This window comes from Thunnus maccoyii, chromosome 9 (assembly GCF_910596095.1).
Source record: "Thunnus maccoyii chromosome 9, fThuMac1.1, whole genome shotgun sequence".
Classification (NCBI taxonomy): Eukaryota; Metazoa; Chordata; class Actinopteri; order Scombriformes; family Scombridae; genus Thunnus; species Thunnus maccoyii.
In genome coordinates, this window is record NC_056541.1 from 29,285,808 (window position 1) to 29,301,560 (window position 15,753).

Sequence of the window (15,753 nt, forward strand, 5' to 3'; positions counted from 1 at the left end):
CTACATCATGTCTCCTGAGAAAGCAGGCAGCCTGCTCTGGCAACTGGAAGACAAGAACTATTACTGTTTCTCAAAGAAATCCCTGAAGAGGAGTTCTATCTTCAACTGTGAGCATCGTGTGGAAGACAGCTACTACTTTTTCTGCAAAGGGGCCTCAGAGATTCATCTTAAGAAGTACTTAGCCCTGGTAAAAAAAAAAAAAAAAAAGGTTGCATTTGTGAAGTGGTGATCTTCGGGATACAGTTCTTTTGTAATTTAAAGGGAAAGGGCAGTATAACAATAATAAATATTAGTGGTGTGGCTCTAGGGATTGCAATGTCAGTCAGTCCACCACTTTTGTCCAGGATGAAATATTTCAACATCTACAAAACAGACTGTACAGACTTCAATGGTCCCCAGAGAATGAATCCCAATGACTTTAGTGATCACCTGATTGCACCAGCTTAGTTTAGCATGTTGGCATGCTAACATTTGCTAATTAGCTTCAAACACCAAGTATAGCTGAGACTGATGGGAATGTTATTGGTTTAGCAGGTATTCATATATATATTTATATTCATGGTCCTCAGAGGACTAATGACTTTGGTGATCCCAAGAGTTTTCCTCTAGTTCCACCATAAGATTAACATTTTTGGTTTGTAGTAAAGTATCAATTGGATGGATTGCCACAAACTTTGGTACAGACATTCATGTCCCTCTCAGGATGAACTGTAATAACTTAATTTCACGTTTCATCTGGCACCATAATCAGGTCAAATTTTTTAATTTATCCAACACTTCCAGGGGAACTCTGTACAGGATGTACAACTAGAAGTAATGAGACAGTGTTTTTTGTTATAATTTGTGTGAAGAGACCCTCATATCTTCTTCACTAATTCTAAAAAGTACATGTCCTACTGACCCCATGGTACATGTATTGTATCCCCCTGAGACTCACAAACTTGTCTACAGTATACATGACATTGTGTCAACTCGCACCAATTATGATGCAGAAACCTCTAGCCTCAATGCTGTTTGGCTTGGATTCTTCAAGTCTATGCACTCCACATATTTATTCAGATTATTTCTATTTGTCTGTATACAGTATGTAATGTATCTAGGGAGGTGGTAGAGTTTAGTGGGTTTTTCCATAGATGTTGTAGTAAAAAGCAGAATCATGACAGATTTTACACATACTTTGGCACATACTAATATTTGTATGGGACAGAATTCTAGAAATAAAATAATCAATGCACCAACTGCATGCCAAATGCAGCCACAAACAGAAACAGAATTTCATTTGCCAAGCACAATCAAGGTTTTTGAATTTCTAACATCCATGCAGACAGTAATTGGCAGCTCCCAGGATTTTGCAATAAAAAGCCAGTCATGGTACAAGCATGACTGTGTAACTATTTGTGCTCAACTCTGTGTGTTTTGTGTGTATTAATCGTCTCACTAAAGTCCTCTCAGAGCCGGAGGTGACCTGATCAAGATCTGCTGTGGCTGGCTGGCTCCTCTGTGAGAAATGGGCCAGGCTGACATGTGTCAGCCATGATAAATGAGCAGGTGTTTGGGTCGGTGTTAAGTAAATGGAGTCATTATTGATGACCTCAGAGCTCCCTGTGTGTTGCTAGTATCAGTGATGACTTCCAGGCCCCCACTGCAGTAAAAGGGGATGTTGTGATTCTCTGGGTCAGGGAAGGACTTGCAGCCTCGGGGCCAGGCTGCAGTGTCTGCCATGGCAGGGTTAAGTTGAGTTACTTGGACTAATGACCTCAAGGAGGGAAGTTCACTGGCACTGTGTGGCAGCCTCTTTGTGCCTGGCTGTGACTTGCTACTGTCATGATGGTTAGAGCTGAGAGTTACATTTACATTTTACAGAGATAACCAGAAATGTAGTGATGAAAAAACATTAATATTCATTACGAGTGCACACTAAAGCAACTGTATTCTCTCTCTGAGTAACACAGAGAGACTGATGCATGCTTTTATAACTAACATGCTAGACAACTGTAACACTCCCACTTTCTGGTCTTCCGAAGACTACAATTAAGTAGCTACAATTAATTCAAAATTCTGCTGCACATGTGCTGACTAAGACCAGAAGGAGAGCACACATTACGCCTATTTTTAAGTCTTTACACTGGTTACCTGTTAATTTTCATATATTCATTTTTCATTTATTCATTTATTCATTTATCTATCATTATTTTATTCTATTATTATTAACATTTTACAATTTTACTATAATCTATTGATTTTGTGTAGTATTTCACAGTTTTATTTTTTATTGTATTTTTATTGCTTGTATTATCCTTTATTATTTATATTTTATTATCTTAACTATCCATCTTTTATTGTTGTCTTATTCAATCATTTTTTTCTTTTTTAATTGCTATGGTGTGCATTAGGCTCTAAATCAATTTTTAACATCCTACATTGTATCAATTGCTTGTAAAGTACTTTGAATTGCATTTTATTTGTTTGAAAGTTACTATATGAATAAAGTTTGATTGACTGATTGATTGTATTTGCCAACATGCTAATGTCAGCACGATTATCATATTCATCATCTTAGTTAAGCATGTCAGTATGCTAATATTTGCTAATTAGCACCAAACACCAAGTACAGATAGATATATTTCTATGAATCCTAATGACTTTGGTGATCTCCTCATTTTTCATCTAACGCCATCATCAGGTCAGTGTTTTAACTTATCCAGTGAAATATCTCAACATTTACTTGATGTATTAGCACATTTGATACAAGACATTCATGGTCCCCAGAGGATGTATCTTAATGACTTTTATGATCCCTGGAGTTTTCATCTAGCGCCACCAAGAGGTCAACATTTGTGGCACAGCCATTCAGGATGAATTGTAATCACTTTTGAACCATCTAGCACCATCATCAGGTTGAAGTTTGGAACCCATAGCTGCTAGCATGGCTGTAAATTCTTACTCTTGTGGATCTGATGATGACAATGAACAGTCAAGAAATCACCAAGGTTATCATTCATTCTGAGGTGAACACGAATGTCTGTACCAAATTCCATGACATTTAATCAATGTCAATGCATTTCACAGTGGTGTTAGAGGAAAAGTCAGGGGATCACCAGAGTCATTAGGATACATTGTCGGGGTACCATGAAAGTCTGTGCAAAGTTTGTCCCAATCCATCATATAGATGTTGAGATAGTTCATTGGATAAGTTATAACATTGACCTGCGGTGGCGCTAGATTAGAAGTTGGGGGTCACCAAAGTCAGTGGGCTTCATCCTCTGGAGACCGTGAATATCTGTACAAATTTTCATGGTACTCCATCCAATAGTTGCTGAGATATTTCAGTCTGGACCAAAGTGATAGATCCCTTCAGATTTATGTCCACCAAAAAAATTGGTAAAATGTATTCCACAAATAAAACGTCTGAAAACCGATTTTACATGAGTGTACCCACAATTCCATCCCTGTAGATAGCCTGTTTCCATACAGGAAATGCGTATGTGGAAAACCTGGATGGATGAGATGTGATACTGTCATTACTCTCTGCAGCAGTCTCTGTTGTCTTTCTCCATATGAAAAACACAGCAAGCCCTCTGTCATTGTCATCTGTGGTAGATACTGTTATCCAAAAGGACTGAAAGTATTTATCACCTTCAGTTTGATAAGTATAAGCGTGTCACGTTGTTACACGTCTCTCAGGATAATCTGTGATTTTAATTTATTTCAATATGATTACATAATATGCTCCATCTGTTGCCTCTTCCTAGCACAGGAGGGAGACAAACATGCATATCTTTACACAGACAAGAATCTAATTATTCAATTAGGGACAGTATTGAATGAATAACTGATTCACCACAGTTTACATAATAACAACACAGATCATTACTGGCTCTGTAATGCAATTTAGGTCGACAGTGGTGGGCTCATCATTCATGGGAATGTACACTTTTTTGCCCCCATTACCCTGTGGTAATCTGAAAGTGGTATCATTAATATAAATGACTGCAAATGGATTGGCTTTTAATATATATTGCATGGCTCATATTGATGAAATCAAGGAATCACATATCATTTGCATTCACTCACCCATTAAACAACATATCCTTTGTGACATAAATCTTGCTCCTGACTCTTAATGGACTTGATTAAAGAAGTCTTCATGTTCTGGTGTGAGAAAAGCTTGTTGTGTAAGTGAGCGCTTGGTAAAAAAAAAAAAAGGTGGGGGTAGCCTGTAGTTGGGAGGCATAGAGGTGGTGGTGGTGAGGGGGAGTAGACAAAGCATGCTGAGCTCCAGAGGTTAAGTCCCACCACCACCAGGCCCACAGGAATGTGTGTGTGAGAGAGTCCTGGAGGCTGCATTGTTGTCTGTGGTGCATCCTGCTCTGCAAACACTGCAGAGCTGCTCCTCCACGACTCTGAGGCTTGGACTTGAGAAGGAGCCTGTAACTTGGGAGGTCTGGATAACAAACAGCCAAACAAGGCATCATGAGATATAGTGTTGCTGTGTGTTGTGTGAAAGAGAAGATAACTTCTGTAGTGCAGTTGATAGTCATAGATGAACTTTTTCACTCTTAAGAGAAAAAAAATGCTTTGATTTTATTTGAACAGGGAGAACACAACAAACCCCCAGAACAAATAGAAACTAGAAGGCTAGACCATGGCAATCATTGCCTTTTAATTATCCTCCTTCCCATCTTCATTGTCTCCAGTTTTATTGAATCAAGCACAGTGTTTTGAAATCCCTGCTTTCTACATCATTGTCTAGACTTGTCTGGTTTGTTGGTGTTTTTCGTTGCTTGGTAGTACCTGAAGAATTAGGCTGCCAGGCTGCCATACAGAGCATCAGTGAAAGAAAAGATGTTAACAGAGATGTGATCAAGACTAAAAAAATGGAGTGAATGAAGTGAACCTGAAAGCCTATCTAAAATGAAAAAGATTACATATTCCGCTCTACCATACTTAACAAACTACAGTCTTTAGGTCTGGGGTGATGTTGTACTTGTCCTGCACTTACCTTTTGAGAAGAACTCAGACTGTTGCTGTTGAGTCAAGCCCTTTTACCATCAGTAATGGGGAGCCACAGAGGTCTGTTCTTGGTCCATTACTATTAACATTATATAAAAACATTATTTCTCCTAATAATTACTTCAATATTCACTTACTGCAGATGATAATTTTCATATGCTCCTGGTTCCACTCCAACCCAGAGTCTTACAAATCTTAAGTCTGCTTTTGATGCTGTCAAGATATCCCTTCATAATTATAGATAATCAGATAATCATAGCCAAGTCATACATACAGTAATTAGGAATTTGGCTTGACAGCAGTCTGTCATCATCTTCAACATTTGACCCTGCAAGACTGAGAGTCTACAGCCATGCTAGCAGCTCTGTGAGGCTTTAGACTAAATACTAACGTCAGAATGCTAACATGCTCACCTTGACTAACATGCTGATGTTTTGCAGGTATAACGTTTACCATGTCCATCTTAGTTAAGCGTGCTAGCATGCTAACATTTGATGTTGAGCTCTGAACACACAAAGTACAGTACAGCTGGTACAGCTGAGGAGAATGAAATTGGTTTCCCCAATTTAGCATTACACCTCTACAACAGTTGTCATACAGTCATAAAAAACACAATTGTCTTTTTTTATTCTATATGCTCTCCATCCTGGATGAAAGCATAGATCATTACATGAAGCGTTGCGTCCTTGTATTTAAAATAAGTCCCACTAAAACTGAAACTAACACAAAGCAGCCTGTAGAAGTCTAAATAAGTTGGTTTCCAGAACTGAACATTTAAATATTTGTGAAATTCATTAAATTGTTAAATTCAGACACAGAGAAAAGCTAGCTTGCTGCAGCCAGTGCTAGCAAGCTAGCTATTACAGGCTAACATTAAATTGGGATTTCCTTGGCTTTTCTATGTACTGCCCTTTCAATGCAACATCAACATTCACTACTTTGACTTTTAACACTAAAACTGTTGACTTTAGCATCATTACCTAACCTGTGATGAAGTGTTTGCCACAGACGTACCCCACAGTTCACCATTTTCATCCTCTCTGGCCTGAAGCTCCAGATCTCTTCTTTTACTGTCCTTTGCTCTTTGAGGAAGTAAAGGAAATCGTAAACTGGTTGTTTGATATGCAAAATGCAACATAGCAGCTTTTAAGCATGTTGCCACTAATTATTCCAATTTGGCGCCAGCACTTTTACATAGTGACGTATGTCTGCTCTCATGTATACAGTTCAAATCAGTGAGCCATGCTTCCAGAATAAGGTCGGGTTTAGTGGAAAAATCTGATTACTGACCTGCTGCATGTACTAAAGAATTTACACTAACCGAGGTTACAGTGAATGTAAACACACCGATTGATTAGAACATAATAGGCTAATGTTGAACAGCACATTTAAAACCTGACCATGTCTGGTTGGATTATAAATGGATTTTTATCTACATCATTTATTTGTTATTCAGATTGAGTGGCTGCAGTGTGTCATGGATCAGTTAAACTGGTTCTGGGTCTGTATGAATTATTCAGATATTACTTCTATTTGGATAGACCAGAGAGATTAAAGTGGGGAGTGTTGGATGTTAGGAGTGACCTGGTGAGGACCAAAGTGGTAGACCAGCCAAACGCCTGGTCATCTGACATTTCCATCCATGCCATGAGCTTGAAAATCAAAATAGGCTTTCTGTATAAAGTTTGTCTGTCTTTTCTCAACTGTAACACTGTTATTCATTCAACTTTTATGTTTGCATTTGATTACAGAGACATTCTGTATTGTCACACTGTCCCATCATTACTTCAGCAACTATCATCAAAGTGCACTACGCTTTGATAAATGTCTTACTCATAACTGCTCTCTGTATCACAATGGACTTCCTTACCGGCAAGGAGAAATAACCATCTTATGATATTCATCTAAAAAGCTTTATTGTATAAGTTCCAAAACTACCTCAAATCTCTCCACTCCTTTAAATCTTGTACATGATCCATAACTACTTAAACTTTCCAAATGTACCTTTGAATGGCATAGATGGTGGCATAGATTTTTAGATTGTAAAGCTTTACTATCAGATTTTTTTCTGACTCTTTTGATTATTTGTTAATTTTGTCACTTTGTTGTTGGTTGTCTGGCTTTGAATGATTAAAGTTACCTTATAAATCCTGCTCTTAAACAAAGAAAACTCAAAAAAAAAAAAAAAGATGTGTCAGGGGTTTTCCTGCTTCAGCACTATCTATAACCGTGACTGGTTCCTCCTCTGCTGCACTTAATAGTGTTAAAGTCAGAGCTGTTTGTGCATGTTAATAGTCTTGTCAGAGGACTCTGTTTGAAATGTATGTACACTTAAAGCGACTGTTAACCACAGCAGCACAATTGATTTGTCAAACAGAGTAGTTCTCCACATTTCCCTCTGTGTCTCCTATGTCTGCTGTACAAGTGTACTCTGCGGCACTCTTAAGCACTTCTGGGTTCAAGTGAAGGAGGTGGTGTATTTAGGGAGAATTCAGGAAGATGGAGTTGGAGGGAGTGCAAGAGGTGTCTGGTCTGACTTTCAGCTCAGCACCGACAAGCTGCACTTCACCTTCCAGCTGCTCTATGTCCCTTTGGATTCAAGGCAGGGGAGGGAGCAGGGGCCACAGGGAGGGATGGAGGGAGGAGGGGTTTGGGTGGTGGGGGGGGGGGCACTGGACGGGTGGGGGCATGCTCTTGGGCGGACAGGCCTTGGAAATTTCCGTTGTGTGTTTCAGCTCTTTTCAGGATAGGAGGGGTTTGGAGTTGGAGTTTGGGTTGGGGGGGGTGAGTGGTTGGTTGGGTTGGGGTTCGGGGACTTGGCAAAGAGCCAGCCACAGCAGGAAGCTTGCTAGTTTCACACGGACAAAAAAAGCAGTCCTGGACACTGCCTAGCTATCTGAGCGTAGCACTCAAGTCATCACCCAAAAAAACAGGAACTCAGAAATGTGGTCTGCACGGGTGGTGGCACAGATTGACTGCCGCTTACTCACAGCTGCACTCCACATTTTTATTTCCTTATTTTATGTTGACAAAGTAAAAGGCATCAGCCAGAGAGGATGCATTTCCCGTTTTTCCTTTCAGCTGAGTCACTTCCAGACTTCCATTTGATTATGTCTGATTCTTCAGGTCTCATCAATTCACCCTATATGCACCTGACTTTTCCACTACGCAGAAGTGGCCTGAGGATTCAGTATGAGTTAATATTAAATTAGTCATGTGTCAAGTAACCTTGTTTACATTAAAAATGTCCCATTTGGACCTTTCAGCCGGACTCAATATGTAAACATCCTCATTTACTGAACCTAAACAGGCAATCAATCACATCCTACTTTAAGGGCATTTCACAATAGGGGATCTGACATGGATTTAGAGTGAAAACAACACCAAAAGCTATTTATAGGCTGTGTGGAAACCAGCCAACTCACAATTAAAAATCAAGTGGAAAAAAGAACAACAAAACAAGCATGTTAACTGTAGCATGAAATGTTTTTATAGACTGAAAGATGCCGCAAGTCTATAAGGGTTGGCAAAAGTCCAGCTTTAAACCGGAGGCAGGAAGAAGTGGAGCAGAGCAAGAGCCAGCAGGCCCAACAGAAGGCCTGGAGAGCAGGAGGTGCTGCTGTGCATCAGGTGGACGGGATATGTGTGTGTTCGTGTGTGTGTGTGTGTGTGTGTGTGTGTGCTGAAGAAGGGAGGGTTGCAGGGGGCAGGTGGACACTGGTGCGGCTTGCTGGGGGCTCAGGGCCCCTAGCAGGTGGATGCACAGAGAATAGAAATTAAAAAAAGGAGGGATTAAGGGGATGAAAAGAAGCCAAGGATAACTTGTCTCCTTTTCTCTGCCAAAGATAGGGTAGAGCCAGGGGTCTCATGCCAAAACATCTATTTGTGGGTGGTGGCAAAATGATTACCAATAATGTTCATTGTTCACTTTTAACATTTAGATGATCAGAAACTGTTCATGTTTGGGAAACCAATGTTCTAAAATAAGAATTGATAAGTAGTAAGATTTTCCGTCATGTATGGTGGCTGTGGTGAAAAGGCTGGTAATCAATGGCCTCAAATAGATAATCATCGTAACATAACATAACATAACATAACATAACATAACATAACAAAATATAAAAACTCACCATAAATGCATGTTTACAGGCTGCAACTAACTATTAAATCTATTATCAATCTATATTTACACTAATTGATCAATCATTTAGTTTGTAAAATGTGAAAAATAGTGAAAAAGTCACAATTTCCCTGGGCCCAAAGTAATGCCTTTAAATTAAGAAATAAATTAAAAACTAAAACATTAAAGTATAAGAAATTTAAGAAAAAAGCAGCAAATGCCCACATTAAAGAAGTGAATATTTGTCATTTTTGTTTTTAAAAAATTCCTTAATTATTATTTCATTATCAAAATTATGGGGCATTAGTTTACATTTATGATAACATACGATATCGTTTATGCAGCATACATACATTTTATATTGTGCACAATTATGTTTGCTGTAATATTCATACCATAACCATTTGCAACATCTTATAAAGGTCAATAAACTCTTAACTAATAAAATGTGGGTGGAGTGAAATTACCCTCCTCTACATCCCTGCCCACAATCTTCCAATGAATGAAGAAATTGACAGCACATTTGGAATAAGAGAAACTCTTCAAGTTGTGTCTCTGCCTCTTTTAATCTGACTGAAAATCAACATGATCTTATCAAAATTACAGTTAAACGTCTCTACTCCTCCACCCCCACCTTGGTTAATTTGTTTCTGTTGTGTATTGGTGAACATGGCCTCTGTGTGGATCATGGTGCATTATTTATTCATGGCGGGGAACGATAGATGTGGTGCAAGCTTCTCCTGAGTATTGTCCATCTGTTAGCTGGCCTACTGTACACACTAATGTAATATGTGAGTCCTCGGGAGGCGCAATAATAGCCGCTCATGTGTTAACACTTCACACTATTTATCTGTGTAATAACACTACCGTTAATTATACTTAGTGCCTTGTCATTGGAAAGTGATTTATCTGCCCCTGAAGAAGTGCAAGATAAACAGTGAGTAAAGTGTGACCTTACCAGTTTTATTTGATCACCACTGTGCTGACAGCAGTTCACCCTCTCACAAGACACCTGTAACATGGGAAAACCTCAGGTCTAATTGCTCCCTATAAGACACTCTGTAATCCGTCTCCGAGGACTGCTGTACACATCATTTTACACAAAGCTGCAGATAATTTAATTTCCACCCAGGGAGCTTTCAGCATTAGCCTGTAATAGAAAAGCAAGATTGCTGCCAGATTTCCAACACAAGTGCCTCTGTATCACTATGATCATGAAAGTGAAACAGCAAAATCAGTTTTCCTTTATTGTTCTTCTTCTTAATAGGAAGAAAACTATACTAAAGTTATTCAAACTTCCCTAGAGATTCAAAGATTACAGAGCAATATGTGATACTATCAATCCCTGTATAGAACTCTGTGTTTTGAGCCATGATTAATAGTCTCTTACTTTTAATGTTGTACTTTTTTTGCAACATATTAAGCCTGAAATATCCATAAGTTGTGCATATTCAGTACAAATTACTTTGAAATTGAGCACACTGCAGATTTGAATGCTCAAATGAGAGGAACACCTTTGCTTTATGTCGCTTCCATCTGTCACCAGATGCTGTAATTTATGTTGCAATGAGAGCTGTAAAAACCCCTCCTCTCTTCAAACATAAATTATAAGGAAAAGGTGTCAGAATCAGCTGTCATTTAATGAAATGTATCAACAAAGTGGATCGACTGAGGACAGTGTATAATCACTTTTCTTTGGTGGAAAGATAATTTTCAGTTTCACTATGCATCAGTAGACTACTCTGCACAGACAGATAATAACATGCTTTATCGTGTACTGTAATGCTCCAGATAGCTACACACTGCAACATCTGATCATCTCTGGGGACTGGATCTGTGTGGCTTGCTTCCCATCTTCAGCTTAAAAAAAAACACACAGCTGCTACAATAGACTGCAGTGTGGAGGGGTGTCTCACTTTGATCTTTAAATACCCTCTAACGTTAAGGCACGCTCATTGGCTTTGATTTTTTTTCTACAACTGCTGAGCAAAATGCAGACGTTCCCTTGAATCCTCTCCTATGTAGCTGTAGTACAGCAGAGAATGCGAGAACACCTATCCGCTCTTTTTTTTTTTTCCTCCTCAAACACCACCACCACCACCACCATCTGTCCCTTTCTTCCATTTCATGTGCTCAGGCAATATCCACACCCCTCTCATAGCAACAGCACGCCGCCGCCGCCCCCACCACCGCCTTGCAGTGAATTTTTTCTTCCCCTGGATCTTCGTCTCGCACAATGCAGACGGTCCCTTGGCCCTGCCTGACGGTTCAGTGTTCCCCCCTCCCCCACCAGCCGAGCTCCTGTTTCACTCAAAGATGGCGTCGGCTCTAGAGCCTCTGGTCTCTGGCTGCATTTTTAGGCTTGTTGTTGTCTCCGTTTCGCACGGTTTTGGCACCTTCTCCTCGGCGGCTCGACACGAAATTCCGGTGAGTAGCAGCGGGGAAGCTGGACAAGCAGGGGACATTAGATTTCTGTTTTTTTACACGGTCAGCTTTACCCGAGCTTCCCTCGGAAACCAGAACCGGACCAGCTCGGGCTTTCTGGGTAAACGCGAGAGGTAGAGGGAGAGCGGGGTACGGAGGGAGGATGGTCGCGGAGGTGGGTGGGGAGGGGGGGAGCCGAGGCCCAGCCACTCCGCTCCAGCGGCCTTGTCTTCACCGCACCGCAGGCTGTAGCGTTACGTGGGAGGGCGGTTGGTGGAGGGAGGAAGTCAGCGAAGGTGGGGACCGCTTGTAAGGACGCGTCTGAGCGGGCAGAGGATCCTCGCCCATACCGACGGCTGAGAAGGAGGCCGCAGAGCATGTTATACTGCAGAATCTGCGACTCGGATATCTTCATTTTTTGCACTTGCCCGCTAGCCGAGATGGCCGTCTGCAAGTTGCATTGTGCCTTTTTTTTACAAGGCCGCGATCTCACGTTAATATGTGAATGACATTCGAAATGAGATTATTGGCTGTGATTGCTGCGGTGTAATGGTTTGTATTGTCTGAAATATTAGCACGAAGAGTGAAATGCTGTCGTTTTTGTGCTGGAGTGCCGGCTAACTGTTCGTTTCATGCTGTTTACGTTTCGGGTTAGCGAGTAACGTTAGTAACATTATCGTAACGTTAGCTCGCTGGCTAGCTGTGGACGTTAGCTTGCTAAACAACAGCAGTTAGCGGGAAGGCTTGTTGTCAGATACTTAGCTGCCTAATATCACATCAGTGAGAGTAAACAGAACAACAGGAAACAGTTTGCCAATGCAGCAATTGTCTTGGCTTTGATTTTTAGCTAGCCTCTCAGCTAATGTTTGCTAACAGTCTGTGTTTTGACTGCATCATGTTTACGTTAGCAACCCAACTAGCCCCATAGTCAACTTGCTAGTGCAGTTTTTAAGATGATGTTGTTTAGCCCTTTTATACCTCATACTTTACATCGTAATATGTCATGTGTGCCATTTCTAATGGTTATTAGAGGTTATGGCTACATTTGTTAGTTGAAAATACTTGTGTATAAATGGTTGTGGTTTTGGTAGTGATATAAATGTAATCTGAAAACTGCATGAACGTTAACAAATGATAAGCAAGCTGTTTAGATGTAACAGGTGTCAGTAGGGAATGCTCCTCTTCCATATGTTCATTGTTGTTAGTGGTGTAAGTGTGGCTTTGTGTATATATCTTTGTGAGGGCACTGTATGGTGTGCCAGTGTTGTTTTAAAATCTGCACCCGCTCTAAGGTTGTCTGTGTCTCACTCAAACTACTCCATCAACTTTATTGCTTTGTTTTTTTTTTCATACAAATTAAAAAGTGTGCTATTAATTTGTGCAAGGTTTCACTAACCTCTGGCTCTCTGTGATATTTTCTTTTTTTTTCTGCAGGTTGCGTCTACCAAAGTGCAATAGGCATGAAGGTGATCAGTCCTGGCTGCTCCCTGGGGTGAGATATCTGTTCCGTCCCAGAGCTGAGAAGCCCAGACTGCTGGATGAGCATAAGACAGCGAGAGAGAACAAGTGAAGACAAGGGAACGTGGATGCAGAGAAAAATCCTCATCTTGTGGAATGTTATAATCCTCAGAAAACATCTACTGTATTGCCCTGACCTTTATCATTGAAACACTAAATTCATGTTTTGGAGACCATGTTCATCTTTCACAACTCAAATTGTGAATTGGCTAGTTTGCCAGTGACAGGAAACTGACTGAACAGGTTTTATTTTCCACATATTCGTATTTTGTCACAGACAAAGTGGGAAACACCTTATTTTTGTGAAAGCCCCTTTTATCTTTAAGATCTACTCTACCTTGTGTACTGTGGGAGTTTCAGTGTTTAATAGACCTGCTACTTCCTCCACACCCCCTGCTTTCCGCCAGGAACCTTCACCTGGCTGGGAGTGGGTGGTGGGTGGACCAGATTTTACCGGGTGGAGGGTTGGCTCAGGGGGGTTGTGCTATGGTCAGCTGCTCCCTACCGTGCTGCTCATACTCAGCTTCTGAGGCACTCTCTGTGCGGCCACAGGACAAGGGATAGTAAGCAGAAAGAGGGCTAAGAAAAAGAGGAGGCGGCGCTACGGCGCAGGCCAGGTGTTTTCCTTGGCCAACAGTTCCTATTTTTTGTGTGCGGTCATTGCAGTAAGGCCCCAGGGCCCCCGCAGTCTGCCAGACCGCAGCCATGGTGAAACTGGCCAACCCAATGTACACCCAATGGATTCTAGAGGCCATCAAGAAGGTGAAGAAGCAGAAGCAGCGACCATCAGAGGAGCGCATTTGCAATGCAGTCTCCATGTCCCATGGTCTTGACCGTAAAACGGTTCTGGAGCAGTTAGAGCTTAGCGTCAAAGATGGCACTATTCTTAAGGTCACCAACAAAGGTCTAAATTCCTACAAGGACCCTGACAACCCCGGGCGCTTGGCTCTGCCAAAGCCCAAAGGTGGCAGCAGCTCTGGAGGAGGTGGAGGTGGAGGTGGAGGTGGCAGCAGCAGCAGTGGCGGTGGTAGCAGCTCTCACTCCCATTCAGGGAAGAAACCAGGACTCGACTGGAACAAGTTGATCAAACGGGCACTGGAGGGGCTCCATGAGCCTGGCGGCTCCAGCTTAAAAAACATTGAGCGCTTTCTCAAGTGCCAGGCTGATGTTGCGGCCTACTTATCGGGCAGCGGCTCCATGGGGCCTGGCCTCTTCCACCAGCAGCTGAGGGTGGCCCTGAAGAGGGCTGTGGCCCATGGACGCGTGGTAAAGCAGGGTCCACTATTCCAGATTGTCAGCCGCAGCAGCTCCCAGGATGACGGGACCGGGACAGTGTCCCTGGAATCACTACCACCTGTCCGCCTGTTGCCCCATGAGAAAGACAAGGTAAGATCTAAGCATGTATTGCACACCACAGACAAGTATAAAAGTGTGTGCATACACATCAGGCTCACACACATATACAAAATACAGTAAATAATAAACACTTGATCTAATTTTTGATGGGCATTGGTGTATGTTGGCATGTATCATGGATGTGACATTTACCATTTGGATATTTCAAGATGCTTTTTGAAATTTGTTAGAAAACACAACTGAGTCTGTTGCTGATGAACATCTGAGCTGTGGTGGAGATAATCAAAGTTTTGTTGACAAAAGTTAATTAGTGCAGTATGTAAACAGATAAATGGGCGTGAAACACTTTCGTCTGCCTCTGATGAGGTCAAGGCCACCTGCTGAAACAACTGTAGTTTAGGAAATGGTGACATAAGAAATCAGATGTGCTCCTTCCTCGGTTAAAACATTTGCAGCAACAGAAAGAAAGTGTGATCTATGAAAGTAACAGATTAGAATACATCCTGTCTTGGTCTTTTTGCAACCCACACAACACACATTCTACTTGCATACAAGCTGCTGCACATGCTGAATTGTCCAGATCTATCTACTGGCAATACCTGAGACATTGGCACTGTAGCTTCTTGTTCAAATTGCTTGTGGCCCACAAAGCTGTAATTTACTACATGGTAGTGAGACCTTTGACTGTGTGAATTTGAGTTTCCATCCAGCATATGGTGTAGTGGTTTAGAGATAGCACAGTTATTTTAGAAGTGGTTGAGAAGGGCAGGGCAACAGTTGTGAAATCAAGCAGATGTAAGTGTGAACATCTTTTCAGAAACTGTGGTATGTATGTTTGAATGTTCGGGCAACCAGGGGTATCATGTCAGCATTACTTTGCTCTAGTAGGTGCATGTATCTCAGGTGTATGAGCTGTGGTCCAGGCGGGTGATACAAGTGTGATGCTGCTGGGTGAGCGGTTGGCGGGCCAGTTTTCAGCAGAGGAGGAGGTCAGGGGAGAGAGTCACATGGCTCCCAGCCTCCTGCAGGGAGTGTGGACCAGCTGCAGGGCTGCTCCCTGTCAGGAGCTGTCAGGAGATGGGAGGAAGGAAGAAAGAAAGAAAGAGAGGGAGAGAGGGAAGGGGAGGAAAACAGACAAGAGCGCGCGCAAGAGAGAGGTGGTCTGTAGTGTTGCCAGAGGAAGAGGCCTAGATGACGCAAGCCACAGGCCTCTGTAACCAGAAAGGAAGAGAGAGGTAGAGACATAGAGGGAGAAGAAAGTGAGAGAGACAGAATGAGTTAGAGAGAGGGAGAGGCAGACATGCCGGCGACAGAGGAGAGAG

The 15,753-nt window shown here is 41.7% G+C and overlaps 1 protein-coding gene and 1 long non-coding RNA gene across 6 annotated transcripts in view; one reads left to right on the plus strand and one right to left on the minus strand.

The window, feature by feature from the left end:
* Positions 1 to 3,680: 3,680 nt before the first annotated feature.
* LOC121904391 lies at positions 3,681 to 6,246 on the minus strand. Of its 2 annotated transcripts, none has more exons than XR_006098215.1 (3): positions 6,028 to 6,246; positions 5,003 to 5,092; positions 3,681 to 4,444 (listed from the first exon to the last, which is right to left on the minus strand). It is a non-coding gene; the product is annotated as an uncharacterized LOC121904391 (long non-coding RNA). The 2 variants fall into 2 exon arrangements; XR_006098214.1 differs by having other exon boundaries at positions 5,999 to 6,246.
* A 5,088-nt stretch (positions 6,247 to 11,334) lies between these two features.
* Positions 11,335 to 15,753, plus strand: part of kat6a (K(lysine) acetyltransferase 6A) — a 35,346-nt gene continuing 30,927 nt past the window's right edge. Inside the window, exons 1-2 of one of the 4 annotated variants that reach the window (XM_042420726.1) lie at positions 11,335 to 11,560; positions 12,992 to 14,461. In XM_042420726.1, the coding sequence (XP_042276660.1) occupies positions 13,781 to 14,461 (681 nt within the window). In that variant the 5' untranslated portion in view covers positions 11,335 to 11,560; positions 12,992 to 13,780. The other 3 variants (XM_042420723.1, XM_042420725.1, XM_042420724.1) reach the window with 3 other exon arrangements.